The 22,314-nt window shown below is 61.9% G+C and overlaps 1 protein-coding gene across 4 annotated transcripts in view; it reads right to left on the reverse strand.

Annotated features, from left to right (window-relative positions):
• Positions 1 to 766: 766 nt before the first annotated feature.
• The window catches only part of ACSS1 (acyl-CoA synthetase short chain family member 1), a 31,808-nt gene continuing 10,260 nt past the window's right edge, over positions 767 to 22,314 (reverse strand). For 2 of the 4 annotated variants that reach the window (XM_010992742.3, XM_031434352.2), the window contains 12 exons: positions 12,718 to 12,917; positions 10,419 to 10,594; positions 9,920 to 10,072; positions 8,444 to 8,591; positions 8,055 to 8,192; positions 4,711 to 4,803; positions 4,345 to 4,457; positions 4,035 to 4,161; positions 3,441 to 3,568; positions 3,273 to 3,336; positions 2,623 to 2,741; positions 767 to 1,508 (listed from right to left, as the gene is read on the reverse strand). In XM_010992742.3, coding sequence (XP_010991044.3) covers positions 1,329 to 1,508; positions 2,623 to 2,741; positions 3,273 to 3,336; positions 3,441 to 3,568; positions 4,035 to 4,161; positions 4,345 to 4,457; positions 4,711 to 4,803; positions 8,055 to 8,192; positions 8,444 to 8,591; positions 9,920 to 10,072; positions 10,419 to 10,594; positions 12,718 to 12,917 — 1,639 coding nt within the window. In that variant the 3' untranslated portion in view covers positions 767 to 1,328. Of the gene's footprint in view, positions 1,509 to 2,622; positions 2,742 to 3,272; positions 3,337 to 3,440; positions 3,569 to 4,034; positions 4,162 to 4,344; positions 4,458 to 4,710; positions 4,804 to 8,054; positions 8,193 to 8,443; positions 8,592 to 9,919; positions 10,073 to 10,418; positions 10,595 to 12,717; positions 12,918 to 16,311; positions 16,633 to 20,448; positions 20,547 to 22,314 lie in introns of those variants that run through there. The other 2 variants (XM_064475937.1, XM_064475938.1) reach the window with 2 other exon arrangements.

A 22,314-nucleotide genomic window follows, 5' to 3' on the forward strand; every position in this document is an offset into this window, starting at 1 on the left:
GAATAGCATTATTTGATTTTTTTTAAACCCCCAAAAGAAAACAATAAACAAAATAAAGCTTTATTTGAACTGCCTTGCAGGTCATTTTGAGGCCCTGGCCACTATCCCAGGTTAGGGCTAAGTCACTTCTAACCGCAATCTGCCAAGTCCAGCAAAACTCGGCAGGTACAGGTGCGTGGTTCTGTGTTGTCAGCACTGCCAATCTGTGCACCACAGCCAAGGCCGCCTGGCCTGGTCTGGTCACCTGAGAAGCCAGCACAGCTACGTATGGCAGGGGCTCAGCACAGGGCCTCGCCCGCTGTGGGCGCAGATTCGGGCAGCCCTCCCCGTCCTGCAGGACCCAGCTCCGCAGGCCACCTGCCCCGCACTCCAAGCATCAGCCCACCTGTGCCTGGCTAATCAGGCATTTTGCAACCTAACAGTCAACATCGACCTGCTGAGTTCCAGGGACCTAAGGCACCTTTGACAGGGAGAGACCTGACTCAGAGCAGGAAGGAAGGGCAGTTTGTGGGGACCCAGTTCCGGCCTGACCAGTGAGTCTCGGCTTCCCTGAACAGCCCTGCGGGTGGAGCCCGCCAGCAGCCTATGAAGAGTGGGCAAGGTTGGGGGTGAGGGGGCCGTCCAGACAACAGCTCCCAGAAACCACACGTGACCGGACCCGCTTCCGACCTGAACAGTGCGCCCTTCCCCACAGCTGCTCAGGAGTTAGGTGTCATTGCACTTAAACCCAGGAAGTAGAAACACACCAGAAATGGACGCTGTAGGCTTGAAAGGTCTCAAGACAGCTGTGTTCAGAGGTACAAACATTTACAATTCATATTTCAAATATGCCAAACAGTACCTAAAAGTGCACGTTTCCGCACGAGCAGAGGCGAAAAAGTAGCTTTTCGTAACTGTTAGAGTGTACAAGTGAACCACACGCTGCACGTGTGTCTGCACCATTCTTCTAAAATGTAAAAGAATAAGATTTCTCCCTTTCTTTCCTAGAAACACCTGGGGGAAAATGACTGCTTCTCGTTCCCAGTCATCTGAGCAGGCACTTGCACCAGGTGCCCCGCCTTCCCACGCCGTCTGGAGAGGACATGGGGACGAGGTGACAGCGGCTTCCCCCCAGGAAACCCAGGTCAGGGCAAGTGGAAAGAAGCTCCCCACTGCTGAGGGGACCTCGCCAAGGACTCTCCAGGGGAGGGAAGGCGGGGACGTTGGGACTTCACATTAAGGGCGGTGTGGGCTCTGTGCTGGGGGGACACACACGGGGATGGCCAGGAATCTCCCAGCTTGGAGCTGTGTCTGGAGCACAGGTTGGCGCCGGGTCTCGGCAAAGCCCATCATGGGCCAGCCGCCTGCTTGTCTTTGTACTTGTGGTAGGCACTCAGGATCTCTGTGACGACGCTGGGGTCCTCCAGCGTGGTGGTGTCCCCCAGGTCCTGGGCCTTGTCCGTGATGATCTTCCTCAGGAGCCTCCGCATGACTTTCCCAGACCGCGTCTTTGGAAGACGTTTCACTACCTGGCAGGGAAGGTGCAGCGTGAGTGCCGGGCGGCACCCGGACTCCCCCCCTCCCCGGCGTCCCTGCGCCTAGAGCTGAGGGGGCCTCTGCTGGGAGTACACCCAGCCCTGGGACCCAGTGGTGAACAGCTGGTGTGCAGCCCACCCCGGAGAACAGCGGGACCGAGGCCTCTGCTTCTGTCCCCCTCCACCTGGACCTAAAGCTGACATCAACCCAAAGGGCAGGACCAGGCACGGGTCAGGGGTTTCACTGACACCCTCCACCCGGGAGGCCCCCCCCCCGGACCGGAGCTGACCTCACCGCTGACACCTGCTTCTCTGCCCCCCTCACGAGGGAGGGCTCGCAGGTGGCAGCAAAGCCAGGCCACACTGTGGCCCCTTGTCTCCTCCCCCAGCTGAGGCCAAAGTGGCTTTTTTCTAATGAGAAGCAAGAGCTGCTTGAGAGGAGAATGTTGTCCTGCTTCATGTTTGAAATTTAGCATTTAACATTTTCTAACAACCACAGCCGCCCAACATCAAGGCAATACATTAAAAACCGAGTTTGGGCCCCTAACTGTGAATGAGTCCATTTCACCTCTAGGGGGTTCAGGGGAAACTGGTCACCAGACCGACAGTTTGACCTCATGTGGCACCAAGTGAGGCTGGGCCCTCCTGCCTCAGGCCAGGCTCCCAGCTGAGGAAGGTAGTGGGTCATTGTTAAAGGAAGGAGTGAAAAGCCAATGGGACTGAAAGCGTGGCCCAGCTCCTCCCCAGAACCAGCCCCAACACAGGCACCCAGTCAGGGCTGGTGGTGTCTCTCCCACAGGAACCAGATCCTGCTCAGAAAGCGGTGGGCGCTGGGCAACTCCATCCCTGTCCCAGGCTTGTTCGTGATGTCCAGTTCTCTGCAGTGACCAGCCTGCTCCCGAAACCAGCCTCATATGCTCAGCTCTCCCCACACAGGTGGCCATGTCTCCATCCCCCAAGGATGCAGGGCCCACCATTCTCACCCACCTCCTGGGAGAGGAGGCAGCTCCTGCCAGTTCTGGGGCGGACGGGAGGGGCCATCGACTCTGGGAAGCAAGGGGGAGGCTTAAAAGCAGCAGTGCTATGGCCCCAAGGCAAGTCCACTCACCAGAATATGATCGGGCACCGCGTACTTGGCAATCTTGGTGGCCACTGCAGACCGGAGCTCGTTCATCACTGCATCTGCGTCAACCGCGTCCTCTTTCAGCACGATGAAGGCAAACGCGGCTGGAAGGAGAGCAAAGGTGTGGGATGCGCTAGACCATGAATAAACCCAAAGCGTGTCCCCAGTGAGGACCCCTTACTCTGGGCCCCCTGCCCATCACTGCAGTGGGAACCACGGGGCAGCCACGGAGCCGCTCCAAGACACGCCCTCTGCCAACGCGGCGGCTGCAGAGCTGGCCCAGGCGCTGTGACGGAGCGCGGGCGAGGGGACGCGTGACAGAGCAGGGCACCTCATACAGACCATCCCTGATAGGGCCGCCAGAGCCCATGGACAGGGAGGAGGCTCCCCGAGCTCAGCTGGGCCGACTGGTGACAGCTGTGTGTGGATGAGCGTCCTTAAAGGACAGTGGAGCTGGGGCCTCTCAGAGCCCTGACTTCCTTCTGACTTGCCACGCCTGCTCTTCAGCCACCCACCCGAATTCTCCACTCAGACAGACGGGAACCAGCAGCCAGACATACAAGTCTGTGCCTCGCGGAGGAGCCCTGGTGGGCGTCAGCCCAGGACTAGGGGGTCCTCTCGTGGGGGACACCCACCTTCTCCCTTGATGTCGTGGGGGTAGCCGATGACGGCCGTCTCCGGCACCTCAGGGTGGTCAGCCTGTGCACGGGAGGACGAGACAACAGAGATGAAACCCCGGCTGGGCGCTCGATGACCACCCCACACCTCAGCGCCCAGCTGCCAGGCTGGGGAGCCACACTCACCAGAGCGTCCTCGATCTCGGCCGTCCCCACCCGGTGGCCACTGATATTGATCACGTCGTCCATCCGCCCTGTGATCTGGTAGTAGCCTTCCGGGGTCCGGTAGGCGCCGTCCCCGGTGAAGTAGTAGCCTGCAGCACAGCGGGGGTCTCAGCACCAGCTCCGACCCAGGCCCGCGGGGCTCCCAGCACCCCACGGAAGGACGCGCTCCTGCCCCGCTGGCCTCCTCGCGACCCCACAGAGACCCTTCTCAGATGCCACAGAGCTGGTGCCGATAAAGGGCAGAGGGGCCCAACAGCCGGAGGCGGCCGGCTGCGGGAGCAGGAGGTGCGAGGGGCACAAGCCTCCCTGACAAGTGTGCGCTGAACATCGTCAGTTCCCAAAGGGACACGTGGGCACGCACTCCAGCCCGACCGCATGAGCAGCGGGCAGGGACTGGAGCCGTGGCTTGTCCCCAGGGTGGCTCCCACCCCTCTCCTGGGAGCCAACAGCTTGCCCCCTCCCCAGGGCCCTCTCAGAGCTAAGGGAAGTAGGGCGGGTTCACCCACTGCGCTCGGACCTCTGAGCCTGAGTCCAGCAGTGGCGGGAAAGGCTCACCTGGGTAAGCCTTGAAGTAGGCGTCCAGGAATCTCTGGTGGTCTCCGAAGATGGTCCTGGCCATACCTGGCCAGGCCTGGGAGAGGCACAGAGCCCCAGAGACGTCCCCGCCCTCCACGACATTTCCCTACAGACCCGGGAGACACAGGAAGAAGCGACCCTGTCGTCATCTCCTAACTGCCAGCTTGACGCAGGCAAAGGACAAGGGCCCAGGAAGGAGCTGCCCGGGGCCTTCTCCTCCAACCAGAGAAGGGGCAGCGGAGGCTGGGAAGGTGCAGTGGGCTGGGCAGGGCACGAGGAGGGGACTCACCTGCTCATCCATGAGGACAGGGACGATGCCAAAGAAAGGCCTCATGGCCATGGCGGGTATGATCTCTGCCCCCTCCTCCGAGGGCCGCGGGGAGATGCAGATGCCACCCGTCTCTGTGGGGAGGACGCGGAAAAGGCCGCTAGGCCGGGGGCCAGTGACACGTTTACACCAACCTGGCCCTCTGGAGGAGGGGCGACTGCCCGTGTGGGGCAAGGAAACAGCCCCCAGGGACAAAAGGACCTTTGTCTGAGGAGAAACCCAGCCCCGGCACTGGCCCGTCCGCCCAGGAAAAGCCTTCCGTCCCAGGAGCCTTGGTGCCCACGCCGCCTCCCCCGTCCCGCCCCTCCTCCCCGGGGATGTGCTCACCTGTCTGCCACCAGGTGTCCACCACCGTGCACCGTCTGTCCCCCACCACGTTGTACAGCCACTCCCAGGCCTCCTGGTTGATTGGCTCTCCCACTGAAACCACATACGAGAGAGAAGACATTCAGAGATCTCAACAAAGCTGAAACCAAAATGGGCAGATTTTACAAGGAAGACAGCTCTGTAATTACCCTAAAACACACAAAAGGAGACTTGAAAGGGCAGTAAGATTATCACATTTACAGCCATCAAAGAACACGAATTACAACGAGATACTTTCCCCAACAGAGGGGCGAAATCAAGAACATGGAGCAGACACCAGCGCAGTCGCTGTCGGGGCCGATTTGGGGGGCAGTGCTGTTTCTCTCCAGCTGATACAAGGGCTCTGGACAAGGGCTGGTGGCAGAGTCCACGAGCACTAAGCACGTTTGTCTGTTACTGGAAACGGCACACACCCACCACAGGCAGACACGGACGAAGATGTCCCCGTGGGCAAAAGCTAACAACCGTCAGTGGAGAGCAGATGCGAAGTGAATCAGGGCACATTTGTGCAGTGGAAGCCCACACCAGGGAAGAGGGCAGCCACGCTGTGTGGCAGGGCCACCGCCCAAGCGAAGGCAGCACACGAGCCTCAGTCCACGAAGTTCAAGAACCAGGAACTCGGTCCGAGCTAAGCAGGTCACAGGGGCCGCAGAGGGGCATGGCTGGGGCACAGGGAGCCTGGACCAAGAAGGTCCACGGCTGCATCCGGGGTCATGGTCGTCCTGCACTCACACACACACACACATGCAGCACCGGCTGACGAGCTGGGAAACGGACAAGGGCCCGAACACCCAGGCCCAGGGACGTGGCCACGTGGGCCACACACTCCCTAGCACCCCTTCAGGACGCAGTCAGAGCCGGCGGGAAACTGCACGTCGTCTGTTAGGTCAGCGTCACAGAGGGGCAGCACAGTGTGACCACAGGCGGAGCTGTGTCTGCCCCTACGGTAGAGGTCAGTCTTCCCGGCCAGCTTCTGATTCTGTGTCTTTTCCCAACAAGAAGGTATCTGTGCATTTGTGAAACTGAAGTTTAAAATTTTTTCAAGAAACAAAACCTTGGGTAAGAGTCTTGAGAGAGCTGGATTCTGCTGACGAGAGAGGCTGCGCAAAGGGGCCGCCCAGAGCCCGCTGAGCTGTGTGGGCTGTGCAGCACTGGGGTCGGCCGGGGCCCACCAGGCTCACTGGGCCTCACGTCCAGGCACTGGAAGTCACTCTGGCTCACACACCGTTTACCAGAGACTCACACTGACGGCAACAGCCTGTTTGTGGCCCGTCAAACCCTCGTCCCACGTCTGCTTTCATCGCTAAAGAGAGGACTGCAGCAGCCAGAAGTAAAGAACGTCTGTTTGAAGATACAGGTGACCGCCGCCCTCCCTGGACCCAGAGCTGGGCTCCGCCGTGAGCAGACTCCCTTCCCCAGCACCTGGCCACGCGGACGCGCCATGTGCAGGCTCGTCATTTTGGAAACCTTGAAGGAGGTCGCCCTGACTTGTTTGATGTTCTGTGTTCTGATAAGGTGTGAAACTGCTGAAAACCAGGCTTCTCCAGAGCAGCTCCTCGGAGCTACAGTCCTCAGTTCGGCTCGAATAAAACTCTCTTCTGTTCTGATTACAGGCTGGTTACTGACTGTTTTTGTTGACAATACCCTGGTCTCAGGAAACACCCCCCCAGGGCTCTGCTGGTGGCGCTAGTTATGCAGCAGGAATGCCTCCCAGACCAGCAAAATACACTGAGCCCAGTGAGCCTGTGAGGGCTCCCTGGTGTGGGGGTGTCCCTGGTGAAGGGGGTCCGTGGTGAGGGGGTGTCCCTGGTGAAGGGGGTCCCTGGTGAGAGGGTGTCCCTGGTGAGGGTGGTCCCTGGTGAGGGGGTGTCCCTGGTGAAGGGGGTCCCTGGTGACGGGTGTCCCTGGTGAAGGGGGTCCCTGGTGAGAGGGTGTCCCTGGTGAGGGGGGTCCCTGGTGAGGGGGTGTCCCTGGTGAGGGGGGTCCCTGGTGAGGGGGTGACCCTGGTGAAGGAGGTCCCTGGTGAGAGGGTGTCCCTGGTGAAGGAGTGTCCCTGGTGAGGGGGGTCCCTGGTGAGGGGGTGTCCCTGGTGAAGGGGGTCCCTGGTGACGGGTGTCCCTGGTGAAGGGGGTCCCTGGTGAGAGGGTGTCCCTGGTGAGGGGGGTCCCTGGTGAGGGGGTGTCCCTGGTGAGGGGGGTCCCTGGTGAGGGGGTGACCCTGGTGAAGGAGGTCCCTGGTGAGAGGGTGTCCCTGGTGAAGGAGTGTCCCTGGTGAAGGGGGTCCCTGGTGAGAGGGTGTCCCTGGTGAGGGGGGTCCCTGGTGAGGGGGTGTCCCTGGTGAGGGGGGTCCCTGGTGAGGGGGTGACCCTGGTGAAGGAGGTCCCTGGTGAGAGGGTGTCCCTGGTGAAGGAGTGTCCCTGGTGAGGGGGGTCCCTGGTGAGGGGGTGTCCCTGGTGAGAGGGGGTCCCTGGTGAAGGAGTGTCCCTGGTGAGGGGAGTCCCTGGTGAGGGGGGTCCCTGGTGATGGGTGTCCCTGGTGAAGGAGTGTCCCTGGTGAGGGGGGTCCCTGGTGAGGGGGTGTCCCTGGTGAGGGGAGTCCCTGGTGACGGGGGTCCCTGGTGAGGGGAGTCCCTGGTGCACACTGAGTGCTGCCTGGTCCAAGAAAGTGGCTCTGGCGGTCATGGCCCTCACAGGGTGAGGACCACAGGCCCCACCCCTAGTGAGGGAGAGGCGCTCCCCCTCCACCTTCTCCCACGGGTCTCAGAGATTCCCCCTTGTCATCTCAGTCCTGGTTGTTTGGCAACAAAGCCCCTGGGGGAGCCCAGGCCTGGCGCCTTCCACCTTCTGGGACCAGCTCAACTCAAGGTGGCCCTTCTCACCTTTCCTGTCTGCTTCCATGTGACTTGGCGGCACCCATCAGGATTGCAGGGGGGAGAACCTTCCATCTCACAACTCCCTCCCTCCCTGGAAACCCCTACAGCGCAAGCAGCACTGAGGGCAGGATGACGCTAAGACAGTGCGGGGAACAGCAGGGGCGGCCTGGCCGGTGAAGGCCCCAGCAGCCCCGGGGAACGGGCTCAGCCTGACCTCCCCGCGCTGGTGAGATTTCCTAAGAAAGATGGAGCACAAACACGTCCCAGTGCTAAGCCCAACACTAGAGGCTGCAGGCTCCAGGGAGGAGCCCCCAGGCAGGACACCAGCCTCCTCGTGGCCGCGGCCCGGTGCCCAGCGACCTTCTGTGACGAGGCCGTCCTGAAGCCCCCGCCAGCTCTGAGGGCGCGCACAGCCCTCCCGGCCGGCCGCTCACCTGAGCCCAGGGTCCGCAGGGACGAGCGGTCGTGCTGCTTCACCCAGGAGTCCCCGTACTTGAGCAGCAGCCGGACGGCCGTGGGGGCGCCGTAGAACTGAGTGATCTTCAGCCTCTGCACTGTCTCCCAGTACCGACCTGAGGACGCCGGGGTGCCCGGTCAGCCTGAGAGTCCGCAGCGCAGCTCCCAGCCAGGGCCGGCCCACGGGGATGGGGCGCCGTGTCGCAAGACCGACTCCACACCCACTACAGGCGGGAGGGAGCCCCACGCAGCGCAGTTGCTCCCCGCACACCCTGGCCCTGCGCGCTGACCCGTGTGCTGACCCTTGGGACACAGTGGGGACTCACGCCAAAGGGGTGATCCCCCCTCCTCCCTCTTGCGTCCTCACCGGGGTCAGGGTAGACTGGGGTGCTCTCAAAAAGGACGCTGGTGGCTCCATTGCAGAGAGGCCCGTACACCACATAGCTGTGTCCTGTGATCCAGCCTATGTCGGCCACACAGCCGAAGATGTCGCCTGGCCGGTAGTCAAACACCAGCTGCAGGAACAGGAGGAGAGGCAGTCAGGGGCCTGTCAGCCCCTTCCCTCACGTCACAGAATGTTCTGGAGCTCCAGGGCACAGCCACTCCCACAGCCACCAAGAGCAAGACGGGGAACAGCAGTCCCAGCAGGGAGAAGACGGAGTCCCGGTGCATAGCCCAGCTCTCGCGGACGCCAGCACCAGGAGCCAGGCCCGGCAGGCACCCTGCGGCAGCCCCGGCACGAAGCCCAGCTGTCTGCTGAGATCGCCTAGCCCTGGTCCTGGGAACTAATAATAATTCACGAAGCCGCACGTTTGATTGGGGGGCTTTCCATGTCTGTGTTCCATTTTGCAAGACATTTTCCAATCTTTGGGTAAGTGGCCAGTCTCCAGCTGCCATAGATGAATGCTGAGGTTCTCCAAGAATTTCCGCACAGCACAACGGTGTCTCGAATCGGCCAGGGCCTTGTGGAGCCACGACCTGAGGGGGAGCAGGCGCCTTCCAGGGACGACAGCACTGGCACTGCAGCAGTGACGCAGGGGGCCCAGTGTGCAAGCGGGCCGCCTCTGCCTCCCGGCACGTCCTCATCCACATCCACACCAAGCCTGGCTGACCCAGGCCAGTGACTTTGCCGGGACCATGGATGCTCCACGTCCAAGCCCTGCTTGGCTGGGCCTGCGCTTCCCAGTCACCCGTCCAGTCCGCTCCCCCGGCCGCTGGCACCAGCACGGGCTGACTTCTGCCTTTTGCCAGAGAAAGTCTGGTCCAGGAGCAGCGTCTTAAGACCCATTCCCACCTGGGGAGTGTCAGCTACTCCCCAAGGCCACCAAGGGTGCACAGTCAACGAGATACCCACCCCAACCCGCGTTTAAGTGAGTGCTGATTCTCAACTGCATTTGCTGGAGTGAAACCACGCTAGCTCGTTTGCTTTGTAATTCTGACAGGGTGGCCTCCTGTAACAGTCTCCATGCACTAAGCCTGTCTCCTCATACAAGCAAATCGGTTTTTAAGTTTTCCTTTCCAAATGGAGCCCCAGTGAGCAGAGCCTAGATGCCCTGAAGTGGCAGACGGCGTTTTAACGTGAACAGGAATGCGCTGGTCCCTGCGCCACACCTGTCGCGTGCAAGGGGCCCAGCCCCGCAGAGCAGGCGTGAGGCCCCACAGGAGACGCAGGGCTGGGGCCCAGGCCCTGACAGCAAGGACAGAGGCGCTGCCTCGCTCCCTGACCCCGCGCCCACCCCTCCCCTGCGCCGGCACCTTGTGACCACACAAGGAGCAGCTGCTCGCGGGAACTGCCCCCCAGCCACTCCCCTCCGCCCGCAGCCCCGCGGGGCGCCGGCCGTACCCGGTGCGTCAGGGCGGCATACAGCAGGTAGCCCGCCTGCGTGTGCACAAGGCCCTTGGGCTTCCCGGTGCTCCCCGAGGTGTACAGCAGGAAGAGTATGTCCTCGCTGCCCATGCTCTCCGGGGCGCACACAGGCTCCTCCTTGGCCATTGCCTGCAAGGAGAAGACACAGACGGCCCATCCAGGGCAGTGACCTCGCCGCCCTCACCAGGAACACCTCTTCCCACGGCTGCAGGGCTCAGCAGACCCGGGGCGGACTTCACCTTCTCCAGCCTGCCCAGGTTCCATTCCAAATCAGACTGAGCCGAGCATTTCTGTCACATTAAGTGTTTCTCTAGGATTGTGGGCTCCCAGCATGGAGGGAAGCCCATGAGATACCACAGGGGAGCCCTGGGCACCTCTGCGGGACCCAGACCGAGAGCCGCGATGACAAGACCCAGACCCCATGAACCCAAGAACCACCTCCTCCCTTCGCGCTGTACAAGTGTGCTAAACCCACCTGCTCGAGGGGTATGTCCAGATCCCCCATGTACACCTTGCGGTCCGTCCTGTGGGCCACCATCACGTGCTGGACGCTCGGGCAGTGCTTCACGGCCTCATCCACGATCCTCTTCAGCTCCAACACGCGCCCGCCCCGCAGTGCCTGGTTGACTGTGATGACCACCTTGCACTTGGCTGTCAACAAACGCGGGTGTGGCTGGCAGCTTCCTCCCCAACTGACTCTCAGGCCCCAGCCGACAGCCACACACTCCAGGCCCAAGGGTGGATGGAGAAAGTCCACCTCCAGCAAAAGAGGCAACAGGAACAAGTGAGGGTTCTGCCTGCCCCGCAACCTTCATGCCCGGTGCACAGCTGCCAGCCTTTTCCCAGCTCTGGGAGGTGCAACTGGAGAGAAGCCACTGGAAGTGCAACGCTTCCAGAATTCCACTCCCTCCAGCCTGCCCCAGGCCCTCCCAGGTGAGGGGCCAGCCAGACCACCGTCCAGCACGCCCCAACCAGGGACCACTGGGAGGGCTCAGGGCTGAGATGGGCAGCTGGACAACTGGCCCCTAAGGAAGAGCCTGGAACACTTGTCCGGCTGCCGTGCTGCCGCCCACAGCAGCCCTCGGACCTGCACCAAGCTCTGCACCGAGGGCTGATTCGGAGCCCCGGGCGGGCAAGCTGGGGAACCACCTGCCCCAGCAGCCCTCACCGGACTCCCACCCCTCCGGGTCATCCTCACGCGGGGCCCCATCTCCTCCCAGAGCTTCCCCGCAGGTCCGAGCCCTGGGCACCCGCTGCAGACGCTGGCCTGGCTGATTCCCCGCCCGGCCTCACTCCCCACAGCCCACAGGCTCCGCAGGACCCCCTCCCATGGGGACCGCCTGCACCTGAACTCTCGCCTCGGGGCCGCTGCCAGAGGAGACCCCACCTGAGCCACCCTCTCCCCCAGCTTCCCGTCTGACACGTGCTTTCTGGAGACACACTCACAGCCTCTTCCCGCCCAGGGCCCTGTGGGCGCACAGCCCTGCGGGCTGCCTGAGAACCCGCCAGCACAGGCCTTCGCCTGGGTGGAAGAGCTACTCCAACCACCCGGCCGCCAAGGGCAGTGTCCTCAGCCCCGCGCGCCAGGCCCCGGCTGCACACGCTCCGTGCTCCTCAGACCTTGGCCGTCGGTCACCCTGGGGAAACCAGGTCAGGTGGACAGAGCCTGCCCACAACTCTCCAGGCCTACATCCCGGAGCTGCGACTGTCCAGGGAAACGCCTTGTCCGGGAGGAAGGGGACGGCCCAGCAGATAGAAAGGGACCCCTCTCCAGGGGATGAGAGACAAGGCTCAGGACACCCTGGAGAAGCAGCGGCCCTGCCCATCCTGGGGCTGGAGCTCCAGCCTCCGAGGCACAGGCCTCACCCGGTGCCCACCTGTCTGCGGCCTCCCTGCCCAAGTGTGCCCCTCGGGCGGGAACCTGGGGCCCAACACGCCCAGGGCTCGGGGGTGCGGGGGAGCAGGGCTCTCTCAGGCCCCAGAGGGACTAAGTTAAAATTAAAGGAATGGCCCCTGCACATTGCTTAGAATGACGCCTAGCACGTGGTGGGCGCTACAGAGGGAGAGGGAGTGAGAGGGAAGGGAGTGGCAGCACCCCCTGGAGAAGAGGGGAGACGCTGACAGGGAGCAGAAAGCCCCAGTCTGCTCTGAAGAGGGTGCTCGGCTGGGGGCTGAGAACTCTGCCCTGAGCTCGGGCGGTCGCCCGAAGGCAGGTCTCCTGTGAGACACGAAGAACTCCCCAAAGCCCCCAGAACTCGGCCCCCTCCGTGGGGAGCCAGCTCAGAGAACTCTCTAGAATCTCAAGGAGCAGGGGTCAGGCTGCAAGATCTGAAGCCACCGCTCAGCACTCAGCACTCCGACAGCAGGAGGAGCCAGCACGGGTCTGCACACCTGTCCCGGAGGTGGTCGGCCCCTCACTCCTCAACACAGAAGCCTTCCTGCGGGTGACCTGGGGGGCCTCCCTGCACCTGCCCAGCCTCGGCGCCCCCTGCCCCGCAGCACACAGCCCCCTCCAGGCCCCCGCACATCTGTGCTCCCCCCGCCCCTCCGGAACCTACTCCCTCCCCTCCACCTGGGGCCTTCCAGCCTTCTTCACCTAGCCACGTCCCACCCACTCAGATGGAAGCTCACATGGCACAGGCTCACTCAGCCAGTCTATCCCCGGCGGTGTCTGTCATGTGTACGTGTGACTGTGAGTAGAGTCTGTGCCACTCGAAGCCCCTCAAGGCCGGGGGGCCCAGGTTTCCCCCGCAATCCCAAAGCCTGCTGCTCACCATCATTGATCCTGCCCGTCAGAGACACTGCACTGAAGCCAGCAAAGACCACGCTGTGGACGGCTCCGATCCGAGCGCAGGCCAGCATCGCAGCCACGCTCAGCGGGGAGGCAGGCATGTAGATGGCCACGCGGTCCCCTCGGCAGACTCCATGCCTCTTGAGTGTGTTGGCCAGGCGGCACGTGGTCTCCAGCAGTTCCCTGGGCACAAGGAAGGGGGGTCAGTCGGGCCCGAGGAGGGCCAGAGCACAGGGCAGTTTGGGTGGAAGAATTCTGCAAACCGCAGCCCAGGCCCGCCAGCCTGGAGGGGAACAGCCACTCCAGCACCTGCTGCATGGAAGCCTCTTTCCAGAAAGCAGGCTGCCACCCACACAGACTCACAGCCACACTGCCAACGGAAACCAAGGGTCCTGCGTCCAGTGAGAGCAGGGCTCCTGCCCTAGGCTCTGGACACACCTGCCCTCAGAGGCCACTGGCCTCAGTGAGGCCCAGTCTTCTGGGTAAGCGCAGGTCTTGCAGGACAGGGGACCCCAACTCTGCGGAGCCGCAGTGGTTTGGGGAGCAGGGCCGGGGTGGTGGGAGGCCTGTGTTCTCCACCAGCGCCGAAAGTGCGGGGGGCCTGAGACAACCCGGCCCTCGCCTCTCGTGCCCTAGAGGCCCCTGCCTCCACACCCGGGCTGATCACGAGGCTCGGCCCGCCAGCCTGAGCGCAGTGTCCTCCTGAACAAGCTGGCTGGATTGGGAGGCAGTGACCCACCTCAGCCCACTCGGAGAGGGTGACAGTCAGCTCTGGAAACCAGGGACCTGGAGCAGAACCAGAAGTGGCAGAAAGCTGCCGAAGGGCAGAACACTAAGTTCAGCTCCATCCTCACGTGGTCAGGTTCAGCCCAGCTTGGCACATGATCAGCCACTTCCCATTTTCGCTGCGTGTTTTTTACTGTATTTGTTATTTAACAGAAAGAGCTGGCAACAAGGGCAGAGTGAGGCTGCCCCATCTGCGTGGATCCTCCCGCTGGCCAAGCCCACAGAAAGGGAAGGGGCAGCCGGGCAAGGGCCTCCAGGAAACAGAGCTGGGACTGGAGCTGGGGGCTTGGAGCTGGGGACGTGGAGCTGAGGGCGTGGAGCTGGGACTGGAGCTGGGGGCTTGGAGCTGGGGACGTGGAGCTGGGGGCGTGGAGCTGGGAGCTGGAGCAGAGGGTGGAGGAGACAAGACCAGAGCAGACCACTGGTGTGTCAGCAGGACCCGAGGGGCCTTACCTGACAGACCCCCTGCTTTCCCTCCCCTCTGAAGCACCAGGTAACAGGGTCTGATGCTGAAAGCCCACCAAGTGGAAGAAGTAAATTCCTTGATGACCATGAGCACATAGTCCCCAGACCCAGGAAGCCTGGGCTGGACACTGTTGACCTGCGACACCGCCCTGTTAGCTCACATCAGCCAGTCAGAGAACAGCGCACGAGGGGCCACAAGCCCTGGTCTCCCCTCCCTCGTGTGGCCTTTAAAGATGCTTTGCTGAAACCCCTCATGGAGTCTGGACGGGCTGCCCTGGACTCCTTGTCTGGAGCCTGCGATGGACGCTGCACTCTCCTTCCTCACAGCCCCGCACCAGCAGGCTGGCTTCACTGCGCACTCGGGTGGCAAGCAGACCCGAGTTTGGCTCAGTGACGGGGCGCAGCCTGGGCTCCGCGCAGACTCCTGCCTGGGAGGCACCTCGCCGCTCCAGCGGGACCCCATCTTTCTCCTTATGGCTTTCAGGAGGACCAAGGTGCCGCTCACTGGTGCCCCGTCCGGCGCCCACTCGGGGCCCCAGCAGACGTCCAGTAGGGGTCATCTTCACCATCAGATGTCTTTGTTTGAAATTACTTTCTAAAATTACTAAAATCGGCTGGCTCACTTTGGTGGATTCCTAAGATGTTAAACGTTCGGTTCCAGGCGCCATGGGGGTGAACAGGGCATCAGACAAAAGAAACGAGAGGGAAAGGGTCCCCCTGTGGCACAGCTCCCCAGAGTGAAGGCACAGCGGAGTGCGAAGGGCGCGTCTCACCTCAGCTTGGTGCTGAGTTGCTGAGGGCAGCAGGGGAGCTTCCTGGAAAGGCTGGCTGTGGGGGGTGGGGGGAAGGGGCAAGGCTGCAAAGGGAAAAGGGTTCCCTTCAGGGGCAGAAGGTGCCTGGTGGTCAGCGCTGGGCAGCTGGCCCAGAGCCCTGGGAAGGTCTGGAGAGCAAGCTGCAGTGGCTTGTGTGTTTCCTGCCATGTCAGTTTTAAACGCCCGACACAGGCGGCCCACATTCCACGTGAGGTCACTAGCCGATCGGCCAGTCCCACCTATGGAAGGGGACACTAACCTGAGCTTCCCGGCACCACAGTCAGGGGGTTCATTTTTTAAATCCAGACTTTCCGGACTATCCATTTGTCTCCATTTAATTCTATCGCAACTTCTACACATCTTTCCACCGAACCCGTAATTTTTTTAAACTTGGATTTATCATTTTAAGCCTTTGTTCTCATGAGCAATCTCCTCCAGACTGGAAAATAAGGTCAGCAATCCTAGGTCTTTAAATCACTGAAAAGTTAGTGTTCTTCAAGTGATCCAAATACTGCAAGTTCTCAAAGACTGTTCAAAAGCTGTTCTCGGATATTTGTGACTTCTCAGACTTTCACAAACTGAAATGCTGTTTCTGTACCAAAAAGATAATTCAGCCCCTCCGTGACCAGTACTCTGGGCTGTTGCCACCGGAAACACTGGCTTCCTCCTTGCCTGCGGGGTCTTTCCGAGAGACAGCGACATGCAGCACTCTTAGAAACGAACTCAGCAAAGCAAGCTAGAGCTCTGTTGTCAAGCGCAGAGAGAGTCTACTTGCTATTCGGGCTCAGAGCAAGATACCTACTTTTGTCTGCGGTGTGGACCACTCAGGGCCAAGCCTTCCACGTGGATGCGTGCAAACAACCGGCACAGATACACAGACTGGCCTCGTGTGTATTCATGGTGCTGAACACCAGCAAAACGCTGCCTGGCCTCAGGACAAAGGAGACTTCTACAGCCAACCCTTAGGTCCGGCTGGGAACCACGTCAACCCAGTGCTAATCCGACCATAAGTGTGTGAACCAACCTGACTCCCGCCCGAGCTCAGACAAAAGAAAGGCACCTCTGCCCAGCTCGGTCCAAAACAGGACACATCTGGAAACAGAGTTCAGAAGAGACAGGAAGAAATATGCTGTACTTTTATTTATCTGTCTTCCAATCAAAGCTGTTTTTCCATGGTTACTATTGAAAGTAAGTAAAGTAAGATGAGCCGTGTGTGTGTGTGTTGTGTTGCTGCATTTAAGGAACAAATCGGGAACGCACGACTTGTGTCCTTGCCACAATTGCTCTGGCTCACGGTGCTCACTGAACAGACACCGGCCAAGAGACCCCTCCCCGCTGCCCATCCGCCCAGTGAGAACCAGCTCTACTCGGGCAGGGACTGGGGCTTGTCCACTGCCTTCCTCCCAGGGTCTAGACCTCCGAGCTCAGAGAAGGTGCACAGCAAACATCTTGAATGGCAGGGAACAGCTGGGCAGTGAGAAGGGACGAGAGGCACAGGGTGACCGGAGCCTCACCATGGGCGCCTTTCCACTCCGCACACGCCTGCCGGCTTCCTGCAGCCGAGGGAGGGTCACACGGGAAGGAGATGTTGTGCCCTTCCAGACGGCAATGGGCAGGGCCGCCCCACTCACAGGCCAACCCCGGCTACCGTCCTCTTCGCTTCGTTCTGCCGATCGGGGAAGGAATCCAGGGCATCGCGTGGGTGTGAGGGTGGAAGGCCTGGGTGCCGAGCGGCGGGCAGGGTCAACGTCACGGTCCAGGCACAGGACTGGACAGGACACATCGTCCCTCCGCAGACTCCTCCAGACTCGGGTATTCTCTTCGGTGAGCCGTTTCTGGACGACGGAGGCGGTGAGAGAAGAATGGATCAGCTTTCAGGAAGCGGGACCCGGCCAGAGGGACCCCTTCTCCAGGGAAGGCAGAGGGCAGGCGGGGCTCGCTGAGGGCCGGCAGGCTCGGGACCCACCGCTTCCATCCTGGCCGATGCCTCTGGCCCAGATATTACTGTAGCTGCTAAATCTGGTCTGAGGCGAGGACGCCTGCCCACGCTCCTATGAACTGCCTCCAGGACAGACGCCCAGGAAATTCAGCTGAGCGGGCGCACAACCCAAGTATGAAATTCCTCCCACGTCATGACTGGGTCTTGTGACCATGGCTCTGGGCAGAGAGAAGCTGCAGGGACCCAGAAAGCGGGAGCCACACAGCAACACGAAGATGCCCAAGCTGCCACGGCCCAGAAGGCCCCGGACACACTGTGGGTTCCCAGGAAACAAGCAGGGCGCCGCTGCTGACAAGTCAGCGGGTGAACCTGGCGTCACTGGGGCTGCACGTTCTCTGTGCCCCTCACAGAAGACAAGGCGTTACCACACTGTGGGACGTCCTGGAAAGCTCTGGACTCAGGAGTGAGTGCTTCCATGACCGCGATCTGACCCCCCCAACACCCCCAGGCCTTGCTGTCCCAAGCACAGAATGGCCGAATAGCGGGACCACCAGCAAGGTGGCTGGAAGGACTCCTGTGCTCCAAATGTCTGCGGAACCCTAACCCCAAAGATGACAGCAGTAGGAGATGGGGCCTCTGGGAGGTGATCTGGGCACGAGAGCGGAGCCCTCTGAGGGGGTCAGCCACCCCACAGAGCGCCCCCTTCCTTACAACTGTGAGGACACAGATAGAAGGCGTGGTCAGGAGGAGGGCCTCCCCCGCAGGAGACCATGCTGGCACCTTGGCCGTGGACTTCCAGCCTCCACATCCGTGAGAAACACGTTTCTGTGGTTTACAAGCCGGAACCGACTTCAGATGGGACCAAATGTGCAGTCCCAGGCACTACAAAGACGTCCTGTAAACACTGGCTGTAATTATTGCAGAAAATGGCAGAAAAAGAAAATTGACGAAAATCGGTGGTTCCTTAAGAGAAAGAGGGGAGCGAAAATGCCAGTTTGCTTCTGTGTAAGTTGCAGGTATCCGGTCACGGGCTCAGGGTGAATGAGACTCCCAGTCATTCAGATGCCTTCGCGAGCCCTCCCCTGCAGGCCCACCTGCTTGGCCCCTGGGGTGGGTGTTGGCCAGCTCTGGGGTGGGGTGGGTTTGTGGTTGCCCCATCCAGTCAAGGCTGCTGTCCCCAGCAGGTTCCCGGCACTCCGCGGGGGCCTGGGTTCCGAGAGGCTGGAGGGGGCAGGCCCACCCGCCAGGCTCTGTGCACCCCGCCATCCGCCACCTGCTGCATCACCCCACCACCTTGCAGTCATTAAGTGGAGCCTTTCTCCAATGAGGACGGAGCAGAACGGGGAGGGGGGTGGGGGGTGCTTTCCTTCATGGTTCAGTGTTGAGCTCCGCGTTGGGAACCACTGGCCCCAGGGCCCCGCTCCCTGGGCCTGAGTCTCCCTTCCACCGACACAGCCCTTGTGGCCCAGAAGTGGGACAGGCAGCACTTGAGAAAAGGTCCGTCCTCCCCCCTCACTCATGCCCGGCTTCCTCCAGACCTCGCGCTGGCCTTCAGCCTGAGTCTCGTCTCCGGAAAGGAAGTTCTTTCCTTTCCAGACTCAGAGCCGCACTCTCGTCGAGGGAGCCAGTGCCAACGCGCTAAGAACCCCAGAGGCTCCTGTGGCTGGCAACCCCAGGCCAGGCACAACCAGCAAGGAGAACGGGGCTGTCGGCCCAGACACGGAGCAAACAATCCGCCCATCCGCTGACAGCCCAGAAACCTCGCCCAGCTTCCCAGGGGAAGTCTCCCTGGATTGTGGCTGGGAAATTGCCCGGCCTCCTCACATCTGGTTCCTAGATTCAGATGAGGTCAAGACAGCTCCCGGGGCCAGGCAACCACAGCCCATCGCCCCTCCCCTGGTGCCCACGGTGACCCCTGAGCACAAGCACTTTCTGCTCCTCACGGTCCCAGGACTTCACACCAGGACCCCCAGCCCTTGGCCCCGCTTGTCCAGCAGCCGGCCCCTGTCCCTCCGGGAGGCCGCCTGACCCCTCCTCCCCACTGCTTTTAGCAGGAACGCATGCCCTGGTCGGGGGAGGGGTGAAGGCATGCTGTCTGCACACACCTGCAGGCCTGTTGCCAGGTGGGATCCATAGCATGTCACACGGACCAGACTCCGCTGGACCAAACCCTGCTTCTGGCCCCTCCAGTTGGATGAGCCTGAGTGCCCCCCAGGCTTGGTGGGCCATGGTCCTGCTCTTCACAGCCAAGGGTGCCCCGAATCCCAGCTAAGATTCTAGGTGTTGGGGGCCCACACATCGGGGCAGCCTGGGCCTGGGAAGGGCAGCCGTCCACTGCGGGCTGGTTCCGGGTAACCCTCCTGGGAGCGGGTCCCAGGCAGCAGATGGAGGGTCCAGCACAGAGGGCACTGGGGTCCGGACGTCCCCCGATCCCCAGGGCAGCCCCGCAGCGTCTCACGGCTGCCAGCCCAGCTGCTCCTTCCTAAAGCCTTGATTTTCCACCTCCTGAAGTCTGACCAGCCGGGAAAGCAAGTGGCCCGGGGCGGGGGGGGGGCAGCATGACCGGCATCCCGTCAGGACCCAGGGAAGGGTCAAGCAGCCACCTCCACGCTGCCCAGGTGGGAACCCAGCGCAGGTCCACCCCACATCAGCCCAAGAAGCCAAGCGCCCCGCGGGAACATGAGCCCCTCCTGGAAGACTGCGGTCCTCCCCCACAGGAACCTCCACACCCCACACCCACCCACACGGCGCCCCTCCATCTCCCACAACCCACCGCCCCCCAGCGTCCCTTGCACTGAGGGGCTTCACAAAAGCAGGGACCCAGCTCCAGGGGGGCCAGAAGACCCCCAGAGAGGGCCCCGTCAAGGAGGTGGACTCTGTGGGGGTCCCCCTGGCCGCAGTCCCAAGATGGAGGAGCTGTACAATGTGAAACTCCAAGAGCCTTGGCTTGCCCAAAAGAAAACAAAAGAAAAATAATGTCAGGTATAGAAGGATTCAAAGCACTCCCCAGCTTCAAAATCTGGAGCCAAAGTCTTAAGGAAAGTTAAACGCTCGTGTAAAACCAGCTGCATCCAAGTAACCCCAGGCTGCTGCTGGGTTCTGGGAGCCAGCATGGGAATTCCCGACCAAGCTCTGCCGTCGGAGTTAACTCAGAAGTCTGCGGGGCAGCCACTGGGAGCCCACCCGACAAACCCACTGCCCTGCCTGACAGCCCCCGCCCCCCACCCCCGACCCCGGGTCTGGTTCACCCCAAAGCACTCCACCATCGACTCATTACTCCAGGTAACGAACCCCCCCGCCAGCTGCTCTAGTATTTTAACAAAGGCACTCGCTCACTGCAAACTGCGCTAAGTCTGGGGAGAAAAGAGCGAGAGCAGAGGTCAGGCTGCCTTTTAGCGACCCCAGGTTCTCCTCCGGAAACTCCCGTCCCAGCCCTCCCGGCCCCGTCAGCCACACGTCCACCCCGTGCCCCTCCCTCGTCGAATCTGAAACCCTCGCTGACCTCCCTTCAGCTGGCCCCGAGCTTCACTAGAACAGACTCTCCCCCCAGGCCCCAGTCTGGGCTCTCACCCCCGGGCACTGCTCAACACACAGCCACCCAGCAGAGAAGCAAGTCTCCATTTTGCAGAGAAGAGACGGTCAGAGAGGTGGAGCCTTGCTCCAGGTCACACGCAGCCGGGGACAAAGCAGGCAAGCACAGGCCTCCACGCACCTGGCCACGTCCCCCCAACGGCGCGCAGGCCGGCCACTGCCCCTTGGCCTTCATCCACACGCCACCCCTCCTCTGCTTCTCAAGCCCACCCCCCAGGACTTCCTCAGACTCTTCTCTGAGCGAGACTTCCTGCTTCCTCCCGCCAGAGCCCCGCGGAGACACTTCCGTGACCTTAACAAGTGGCCTGATATGAAGACGCCCAGGGCCCAGGGCACAAGCCAGCCTCTGGGGAGGTACAGCCAGACTTCAGACTGCACGGCCCCCTCTGCCCACAGGGGCCCGTCGGCCTGCCCCAGACAGAGGGGCGCCCCAAAGGCCAGGCCCCACCCTGTACTCCCGGTGCAAGTTAGGGACCAGTAATGCCCAGGGCCCCACCAACTTGCCAGGGAGGGGCCATCCTCCATGCCCACCGAGGGGCTCTGAGGCAGGCAGGGCAGGGGCACCTGATGTCCCCTCTGTTCCTCGGGACACTGTGCACAACCTCCTGCAGTAACAGGACCCGGGTGAATGACCACAGACATCACTGCCTCTGAGGCCAGACCCACTCGGCTCAGGTGTGCCCCCTCCCCCGCAGCCCGGGTGCTCAGCCCTGCTGCACAGCCTGGCCGTCACCACACGGGCCCAGCCTCCAGGGCTGGGGCAGCGCTGGCCTCACCCCATCCCTCCTTCATAGAGGAGGTCCCGGCCAGGGCGGAAACCTGTCACAGCTTAATTAAAAGGGTCACCTCTGGACCCCTCTTCAGAGAACTCAGACGGCAGATCCTAGTTCAGAGCCTGGTGAACACTCTCGGACGGCCTTCTCCTCTGTCTGGTGGACCACGCACCCCCCCACCCCCAAGAGTCCCTATGTGCAGGGACGCTGGGACCAGCCGCAGCTGTGTGCCCTGCTCCTCGCTCTCTGCCCGTCCCCAGCCTGGAAATCCCTGGCCCAGACCCCAGGCTCCAGGCAGACAGTGGTCCTGAATCACCACCATCCGCCTCGAGGAAGAGGTTTGTGTTTCTGCACATTCCCACCCCCAGGGCCTCTGGAATCTGCCTGAACTGGATGGGAAGGACCTTCCTGCGAAAGAGGCGTGGGGACAGCTGGAAGGACCGGGCCCGGGGCTATCTGGCCGCACAGCCTCGGGGAGCCGCCCAGGTTATCTGTGCCGCCTGGCCTCTGCAGCCCTGGCCTTGGAGGCCTCAGGCAGTGCCAGGGGCCCAGGTTTGCCGTCCTGCTGGCTTGCTGGGGAGAACAGCTTCCTCAGGCCAGTTCTCAGCACACCTCCCAGTAGAGGAAGGATGAAAGTCAGCTAGGCGGCCCTGTGGCCCTTGCCCCAGGCTGGGGTCACAGGTGGCCCTCTTCCCCAGGCAGTGTGTGCAGGCCATCGGAGATGTGTGCAGGTCATCCCACGCTGCCCCGGCCAGCTTCCCATCCGGGAGTGAGCACCGCACATGAAGGAGGCTGTCCTCTTCCCAGACCCAGGCGGCCCGCGCCAGCAGGCGGCCTACCACACTGCCCAGTGTGCCCCCAGGGCCTTGGCCCAGCGCCAGCTGGTGCTGCAGAGGGAAGGAACCGATGGGGCAGGTGGGGTGGGGGCAGAATGAGAACACGTGGGCCCCCCAGGGTTCCCAAAGCTGGTCCCACCAGGCCTCCCTGCCCCAGGGAGCTGCGGCCGCAAATATACAATGGCACTCAGATCTGCTGGTATTCAGATCCTCGAAGGCTACGTGGCCCTCAGGCAGCAGCCCAACCTCCAGGGCGGAAACAGGGCGGTCCCCGCAGCCCGGAGAGCATCTCCAGGAAGGATCCTGGGGCACAGGCGCAGGCTGTAGAAACGTGCACGGAGAAGGAGCACGTTTAAAGTGTACGCAGGGTGGGTATGC

This window comes from Camelus dromedarius, chromosome 18 (assembly GCF_036321535.1).
Source record: "Camelus dromedarius isolate mCamDro1 chromosome 18, mCamDro1.pat, whole genome shotgun sequence".
Lineage (NCBI taxonomy): Eukaryota > Metazoa > Chordata > Mammalia > Artiodactyla > Camelidae > Camelus > Camelus dromedarius.